The sequence below is a fragment of the Eimeria necatrix genome, genomic scaffold (assembly GCF_000499385.1).
Source record: "Eimeria necatrix Houghton genomic scaffold, Enh_scaff1312, whole genome shotgun sequence".
NCBI classification, from domain to species: Eukaryota; Apicomplexa; class Conoidasida; order Eucoccidiorida; family Eimeriidae; genus Eimeria; species Eimeria necatrix.
Window position 1 is genome coordinate 1 of NW_013652065.1, and position 9,144 is coordinate 9,144.

Consider the following 9,144-nt stretch of genomic DNA (forward strand, 5'->3'; position numbering starts at 1 on the left):
GGGAGGTCCCAGGCGACTCTCTGGGGGAGGAATTTAAGGGGTACCTCTTCCGCATAACCGGCGGCAACGACAAGCAGGGCTTCCCTATGATGCACGTGTCCGTTGTTGGTTATTAGAAGATGGAGGTCTGTCGGTATCCCGGCGCAATAGTAGTCCGCGATTTCGTCGGGGGCTAGACCCAACCCCCGCTCTGCCACAGCCGCAAACTGGTCGGTGTATTCCTTCGGGTCACCATTCCACCGTACCTTTGTCAACTCCGTTAACAATTGACTCTGCGACATTTTTCTGTCAAACCGCTCCAAAAGCCTGCGCCGTACTGTTGCCCAGTCGCTTAGGTCGATGGTTTCTTGTAGATACATCGAATACGTTAGAGCCGGGTCCACAAGGTGGTCTATAAGTGTATTTCCCCACTCGCGCGGTTCCAGTCCCATCTGGGTGTACCGGCGCTCGATGCGCGTCAGAAAGGCCTTCATAGTGCTGCCGTCTTCAGGTAGTATAGGAGTCGTTGCGCCGGACGCTCCGGTTTCCCCCATAACAGTTCTAATCACACTCATTGCAGACTGGAATTGGTCCCAGGCGATGAAGGGACTGTCCCCTGGCATAACATTGGGCAAAGGTGTCTCCTGCGGGGGCGCCTCCTTATGCTCATGTGACCGCTCTGCCACGGCGGGTTTCGGAGTCACGTGGCGGTGATGGGCTGGTGTCCCGCTCGGCATTCTGTTGACTGACATTGTAGGAGTCTCCTGTGGTGTGGGACCGATGACGCGTCCGTTGCGGAGGTGCATCCCTTACCGAGCAAAGATTTCTAAGTGCGAGGCATTAAAACAAAGTATTTATACTCCCAAGTCCGGAAAGAATAAAGATTTCAATCCCGGAACAGCCCCCAAATGTAGTGCGCGGCGCCTACTGCTGCGACTACGCTGTTCTCTGCCCCTCTGCAGGTCTACATACTACACCTAGTATAGCCCCATTTCTTGGTCTCTATAGCTTTATTCCGTCGAAATACGACAATTCAAAAAGTGTCTCAAGTCTGTCTCATCGATTCGCTCCCTTCTCGGAGCTTGCGTCCTAGACCCTAGGGGGGGAGGTCCGCATTGGTGCCGGCGCTATCGCCAGCCCCAGTCTCCACACGATTTCCGCACATTTCACGTTTTCATTAGAACTGAAAGACGGTTTTTCTTATTTTTTTCATATTGGGCGGGTCCTGTCCCCCTCCAGTGTTGCGGTCCCTTGCAGGTCGCTAGCTAGCTATCCTCTCTAGGACACTAGCCAGCCCCATTGTAGTGCCTCAGCACTACACGTAGGAGGCGAGCTCCCAGAGTGAGGCGAACCGAACAGACATATTTTGAAACACTTAAGAATTATTGTATTTCGATGAAATTAAGCTACAGTTTCCAGGAAATGGGCCTACGCTAGGTGTAGTTTGTAGGCCTGCTCGAGGGGCAGGTAGCAGCGTAGTCGCAGCAGTAGGCGCTGCGCACTACACTGAGTCACGCTCGCCGAGTTCAATATTTGGACGAAGCGTTTGTTCCAATGCACGGTTCACATGTTTGCTCGGCCTAAGAAGACAGTGGTCGTTTGATGCTGAATTAGATCCTCAGGTGCTGCCAGAGCCCAAATTGAGATTGGGGGTTTCGCTTAGAAGTGGGATCCTCAGAAAGGCCGTAGTAGCGAACGAGACGGTCGGAAAGCAATGTAACAGTGTCTCTCTGAGAACCTTATTGGTAATAAAAACGTGAGCTCTCTTGCCTAGAGGCTTTGCAGTCACTAAAATAGTGTCGTGGCACGAGATAGTGGAAGGCAAGCTGGTCGATTCTAACGGACTTGATTCCAGAGAAGAGAGGGAATGAGTAACGATTGGACAAATCAGGATGACTTCAGTGAGTGATAAACACAAGATTCCACGTATGCTACAAATAAAGCAAGCATGGTTTGACAATACTTATGCCAAGTGAGGGCCAGAAAAATTCTTTTCTGCTTTTTTACCGTGGCATGATCATGGTGAGCACAAAACATGAAAGTGAGGAATTCAGGGGACCCCAGCACGAAAAACATCGTATGCCATTAGTACAGACGCGGGTAAGGCGCTGCTTATCCATTAGCGGGAAACATCATTGTACAGCTCGGGAGGCGTCCTGGCATCGGGGACCTGCAGAATAGTGTAGTCGACTGAACGCTCCTTAAGACGCTGTATGGCGTATGTGTGAATCGCTTTCCATTGAAAAGCTATGCCCCTACTTTTGAAACTTTGTCCACTGAAAAGGTGTGCACGTGCGAATGAGATTGACTTTTGCGTAGTGCCGGTGCATACACATGTGGCAAGAGCTTAATGTGCCGAGGAACTGGTGAAGTTTTGTCTCGTTAGTGAACGGCTCATGCGATGTAAGAATAGTTTGTACCTTGCTCGCTGCAGGCTGTGTACACTAAGCACGTATAGTACAGCCACGATAGGTAAGCTCTTGCTTTGCGAATTTGCTCTTGCAGAACAAAGGGTAGAGCTGCTGCTCGAGGACAATGCCAGGCATTTGCTGCTGAAGCTGAGCGTGTGCAGCGAGGATAGCGCTGTAGATCAGCGCCTCAACAAGAGAGGCAACAGCGCCATGTGCTAAAAGGCTGTTCAAGATAGGAATTGATGCTGACTTGGGAGGTACATGGAACAGCTTTGAGGCCGAAGTAATCGCCATAATCCTTGGATACCTCCCTGTGTAGAAGCCTGCCTTCCAAAGGTTTCCCGTGGTCATTCGGATTTGATGGAAACCTGCCTTCATATGGAACGGACAAATGCACTTTAATTCCACCAACATCCAGAATAATGTTTGTATGAATTCGAGGAAAATTGAGGGCAACTCTAAGCGCATTTATTGCTTGATAGTCGGCCAGGAGGCTCATGTTTCGCTCTCTTCAGGCAGCATCGTGCTTTCCAATTATGGTGATGGGAGCAAAATTTGGGGCATAGGTCGAACCAGTGCAGCCTCGCTGACACTTCAGCTGGTATGTTCTCCTGCGCCTGTCAAAATTCTTCCTTTATGGGGAACCTACCCGTGGGTCCAAATGTGTGCCGCAAATGCGGCAGCGCGGAGGAACGTACCACCATTTGCCGCCTTGATTTGGGCGCCTGTTGCGCCAGAGTCCTAACAACAGTAACTTGCACCACTGGCCATTCACATAGCTCCGGAGCTTGTAGGACTGAAAATACCAGGTCACCTTATGCTCAGTCATCCAGTCCAAACCCAAAACTAAATCATAGGGAACGGTTCCCATTAAGAAGTCCCCGGAAAAACATGCGTGTCCACACCACATCGTCAACCAAGTCACAACTCGATCAATGCGTAATTGTTCACCTGCAGCAACAGTGAACTTATGCTCTTCTGGAAGTCTCAGCACCCTCGGCTGCAATCGCTCGACTGTTTTAGGGTTAATGAAACTTTTCGAAGCGCCTATGTCTAAAAGTGCCTCGCATGAACTTCCTGCAAGCTCAACGCGAAGTACCGCTGTTGCACCCACGTAACACAAGGCTCCTCCTTGGTTGCAAGATTCCTTCGCACTAGTTTCCCACCACCAGTGCGGCATAGTCTCTATCGCTTCTGGCCTGCAGTCTTCTTCTGTCGCTCCTGCAGACTTCCCGCTGCTATCCGTCTTCGCGTACGGAGCCTCCTCGCTCCGCCTCGGCACCGGCCCAGACTCCAACCGCGTTTCCGAAGGGGGCTGAGTCCCCAGCACGTCCTCATCGCTCACTTTGGTTTCCTCTACCGTGTTGAGGAGGCGGTTCCCTTGCTCTATGGAGACTGGAATGGCATTAGGTCCTGTCGCTACGGCACGCATCATCCCTTTGCCATGGCTACGTGGCCTAGAACGCTCGTCTCCAACAACGCCTAGGCCTCGCGGTTTAACTGTTCGGTTTTCTCAGTGCTGGGACGGATAGGTTGCCTGCTGCTCTTGTTTTCCGGCTAGGCACGACCTCGGTCGTGTGTAGGACAGTCACGAGCATAGTGTCCAACACCTCCACACTTCTTGCAGGTCTCACCTGGCCACTTGGTCCGTTCCCCGTTCCCCTTTGCTGAGGCAAGCTCGTGCCGGGGGTGTCCACGACCCTGACACTCGTAGCAGTTCCCGGAGTTTTCTCCAGGCCTAGTTTCATTTTCCTGCTTCCGATGGGTTGCATTTGCCTCTGTATCAGCTCTTATCGCTCGACTAGACCTTTCTCGTAGCTCTAGCACAGTCTGCTTAGGTTCATAGAGTCGCGCTGCTGCTGTCGCCGCTTGTTCACAGGAGGAATACTTCACCAGCCCATTATTTGTAATGAGAAGATGGAGGTCAGTTGGTAGCCCAGCGCAGTAGAAGTCAGCGAGTTCGTCGGGGACGATCCCAACTCCACGATCCGCTACAGCCGCAAACTAGTCCGTATACTCTTTAGGGTTTTCATTCCATCGTACTTCACCTAACTCCGTTAGCAGTTGACTCTGCGACATTGTCTTGTCGAGCCGTTCCAGAAGCTGGCGCTGTACAGTTGCCCAGTTGCTTAGGTCGATAGTTCGCTGTAGCTATAATTCAATACGTCAGAGCCAGACCCACAAGATGGTCGATACGTGTGTTCCCCCACTCTATGGTCTCCAATCCCATCTGGGTGTACCGTCATTCGATACGCATTAAAAAGGCCTGCATAGTACTGCCGTCTTCAGGGAGTATAGGCGACGTTACGCTCGATCCTCCGGACCCGCCTATAACATTCTTTATCACAGCCATCGCAGAGTGGAGTTGGTCCCACAAGACGTACGGACCGCCCCCTGGGATGCAGTTAACATTTGCTATAGGTGCCACCTGCTGGGGTGTCTCCTTATGCCCGTGCAGCCGCTCTGCCACAGTGGGTTTCGGAGTAGCATGTCTATGTTCGGTTGGTGTTCCACTGGGCAATTTGTTTACTGACATGGTAGAGGCCTCCTGTTGCATAGGTCCGACTACGCGTCCGTTGCGTGGGTGCATTCCTTACTCAGCTAAGATATCTAGGTGCGAATTATCAAAGCAAAGTATTTCTACCCTCAGGTCCGAAAAAAATAGTTTTTAGTTCCCGGAACAGCCCCCAAATGTAGTACACTGCGCTCTCTGCAGCGCCAACGATGCTGCGCAGCCCACAACTTGGGCGTTCTATGAAATATTCTCTACTACCGACGCATCGGCCGCGTAACGTCTACAATTGTTTTGAAAAGACCGCTTCCGTTCGAGTTCTCAAAACCATATTTTCATAAAAGTCGTTTCCCCTTGTTCTTGCTGTGCTGGTCTACAACGGATTCCCAGCTTGATGATACCACCTGGCTTAGTTTTCAAATTGCAGCCTTGACCAAGTCGGTGGCCCTGTCTGAATAAGAAAAGGAAGGCCTTCCTTAGCTTCTTCATTAATCCAAGGCATTAGCCTTTGCTTCCCAACAGTGGTGCCATAGCACCTTTCTGTCCCTCCCGGCAGTCTACGCCATTACAACTTCCTTCTGCATCAAAATGCCATCCCTATGATTCGTGGATAATCGAAGCAAATCATTAGAATTTCACTGCGGGGATGGAAAAGGTCCTCCCACTGGCTGGTTCCGCCGATGCCCGTCTTCAGCGATAACTTGCCTTTGGAACACAACTAAGTAAGTTGCTTCGTGGGTTTTGTGCTGCAGTATATCCATGAAATTCTTTGCAGCGGCCAACTAAGTTTTTGATCTGCACTTTACGTTGAACCTGCAGTCACCCTGCAGCAAGCACCGTACCACCACGACGATCGACCGCTGCCTGCTACTAGGATAAGCAATTAACTCTTCAAACATTGTGACCCGCCCTTTGTAGCTTGTGCCGCAGTGTTTCGTTTTGCTGTGCATCTGGTTGCGGCGACTACTTTTCACCAGCCTCGTTGGAGACATATCCCGATGAACTTCGACGACGGCACGCCTCGCACACTGCGGGTGTTTCTGCACCGCAGGCATCAAACCTTCCGGCATGTATGCAGGAGTAGACTGGACGTTTTCCAGAACTGCAACGTAACTTGACGTGCCGCCCCTGCCCAGATGACGATGAGCACTTACTCGGGTGAAGGCGCTGACAAACACTCCCGTGCTGTTCCCAGTGCCGGTGCAGCTACCCACCTCGCTGTAATGCGCCTTTAAAATTTGCGTATCGCAGTCACCAGTCCTCGTTTTGTTTGTACAGTAGGTGCGTATGCTTGCCAGATTGTGGCTATGAAGGACCCGATGTACTATGGCGGATGCCGGTGACATCCGTCTGCTATGAGCAGCGAACAGTATGCCGTCGTCGTGCCGCAAAGGCTGTCGCTCACACTGAGAAGAGAGACGAGATGTCTTATGCCACGAGAAAACACTTCATGTTAATGGCGCCTGCAAGGTATTGTCGAGTATTTGTCTCAACAGGCTATGCAGTGTCACGTGCAGAATTGAACTTGACCAAAAAGTGATTATAGAAAGGTACCCTTTCGCATCAACGTGGTCTCATCACGGAAATTAGCTCCACTCCTGCACTGGTGCTCTATGCCGAACATCTCACTATGTTCTTGTAGAATGTTTGATGTACGACGCCGACGCCATCAACATGCCAAGATAACTATTTGACCAATTGGAAATCACTGAAGGAAAGTAGAAGCACGACAAAAGTCTAGACACAGCGCTGCGAGGATGTGAGCGTGACCTTTGTATCAAAATGGCTGGCTTGCAACGGCAGGAAATCCACCGCCGATCCCGTCGTGCTGAGCTTGCAACTGGGAAGGAAAACTTAGAGCCCACCACCAAACAAAGGCAAGAAGAGCGAGGAGGAGAAACAGTTGTACACATCTGGAAAGCAAGTTCTGTACATGGCTGTGCAACACCTCCAGTGGGCAACAACACTTCTCTTCCTGTAATGCTGCGGCAAGTTAGGGTTGGTCGAACAGCCCAATTCTTCATGATTTGTAGGCTGCTCGCATTACATCGGACTCCTGAGCACTCCTTTAATTTTACGGCTAAACAGGGAAGAGCTAGGTGACTAGTTACTACTTGGTCAAACCAGCGTGGGCACTAAACCAAGCAGTTACTGCAGCCTTGTTCATGAACGGTGAATGCTTTCATGGCGCCCCTCACAATGGGACTACAAATAGAAAACTCATACGCTCAAGGTTGACAAAGATGGAAAAACCAAGAAGCTACGTTTCGAAAAAATCTTCTGCTTAACAAATCAAGAGGAGAAGAGTCCTCAACTACTATCCGGTAGGTGAATGGATCGACCCACGAATGGGGGCAATGGAAATCGTTTGAGGCCCCAGCAACTCGGGAATTGAACACAGCGTCAAAATACGAAGAACAAACAAACCAAAAGGGAATTGCAAATACGCCTTCTCCCATAACTTGCATTTGCCTCAATAGTAACACGATCAGCGCATTCTGGAAAGGCATCGATCGTTTCTGGTAGCCACCATTGAAACTTCAGCTTAAGCTATGGTTTCGGGACTCGTTGTTTTTGCTGTGGAACCAATAAAATGATTGAGCTAGTTATATGCCCACGTTGATAAATTTCATCCCTGGAAGTTTGTGAAACCTTCGCAAGGACAGTACTTCATGCACATTGTCAAGACATACCATCTAGAGCTGGTGCAGCAAATTATTACCTGACCTAACAACACAAATACAACGAGATTCTGCACAATGTTGCAAAGGCGCCTGATAGCCACAGTGTCAAGGAGGTGCTTTGCCGTGACCGACCCAACAAGGAAGGAGGCACGTAACGCAGCACGAACCAGCCCTAAAAAACGAAACAATTCACAAATGCGCATGGCAGCACGCCAAACTGCATAATACACGTGCACCACAAGTATACACGTAAGCGCCGCGTTAGTATGAACAATTTGCTCCTGCGCCCTGAAAAGCCGACGGTGGTAACTGACTGCCTGGTTCAATGTCAGCAGCCACCGCAAATCTTTTGAAGCTCACCCACATACGAGCACAAAACGCGCATGCAGACGCAGGATCGTCAGAGACACGACGTCACAACGGTGTGTAGAATGCATGCCAAAAGAAATGCTCAGAGATGCGATGGCGCAATGCTTTGTACAATGCAAACCATACGCGCACACACTCCCGCAAACCCCCTCCCTGCTGCCAACTGCCTAGCCTCTCGCTGCCAGACGTGATGTCGTGCCTCCGCCTTGCTGCACGCTCTCGTTAGCCAACAAACACAGCAACAAATTGCTCTTTGGTTCACAGAGCAAAGGGGCGTGCTTGGTGTGTGCATGTGCTATCTGTGATGTGTTTCTCCGCTGCACACTGGAAAATCTCCGCAGACAGACGCAAGCCGCAAAGGCCTGTTTCAGGAGGTGCATTTGATGTAGTTCTGTGAGTTTAATAGCTCGGGAATATGTGCTACGGCGGACGAAGGGTGCCTCGCACAATATCTGCACGATTACACGCAAAATGTCAGAGGCGCTTTAGAGCAACACTGCTACAAAACGCTTTGTTTGGCATGCATGACTCAAAAAGGAAGGAGGCATGTAAGGGAGAAAAAGAAGACAAACGAAGAGAAAACGGTTAGCAAATGATCATGGCACAACGCCGAACCACATAATTCACATGCATTTCGAGGTTCCACGTAAGCGTCGCAATCCAAAACATTCCTGACATGAGCAATTCTGTTTGGTACCCTGGCAGGCCGACTGTGGCAACTGACAGTCTGGTGCAATTTGATCAGCAATAGCGCATTCTTTGAAGCGCTCAAAGACACAGGCTCAAAAAACCCATGAATAAACAAGATCGTCAGAGATAAAATAGCACAGTAGCTTGAAGAGTGCATACAACAAGAACGTTTCAGAAATGTGATGGCGCGATGGTTTCTAGGATGCACAAACCATGCGCACACACTCCCACGAACTCCATCTTTGCTAGCAACTGCCTAGCATCTTCCTGCCCGACGTGCCGTCCCGCCTCCATCTTCCTCCATAATCTCGTTAACCGACAAGCACAGCAACGAAATGCTATTTGGTTTCCACAGCGAAGGAGCTTGCACAGTGGTGGCATGTGTTATCTGTGGTGTCTCCTCTGCACACTGGGAAATTTCCACAGACAGCCGCGAGCTGCAAATGCCTGTTTTGTGCGGGCGTCTGCTGCAGTGCAGTGGATGTAGTAGCTCGAGGAC

General features: G+C 50.4%; 2 protein-coding genes across 2 annotated transcripts; both read right to left on the minus strand.

The window, feature by feature from the left end:
• Window positions 1-44: 44 nt before the first annotated feature.
• On the minus strand, window positions 45-785 carry ENH_00010540 (hypothetical protein; the record flags this gene model as incomplete). Its single annotated transcript, XM_013578818.1, has 1 exon — window positions 45-785. A coding segment is annotated over one exon (741 nt), but the record flags the coding sequence as incomplete, so codon positions are not given.
• A 1,638-nt stretch (window positions 786-2,423) lies between these two features.
• ENH_00010550 (hypothetical protein) lies at window positions 2,424-3,825 on the minus strand (the record flags this gene model as incomplete). Its single annotated transcript, XM_013578819.1, has 2 exons — window positions 2,424-2,762; window positions 3,205-3,825. 2 exons carry the CDS (start codon window positions 3,823-3,825, stop codon window positions 2,424-2,426), a joined length of 960 nt encoding a protein of 319 aa, XP_013434273.1.
• Between the last annotated feature and the right edge of the window lie 5,319 nt (window positions 3,826-9,144).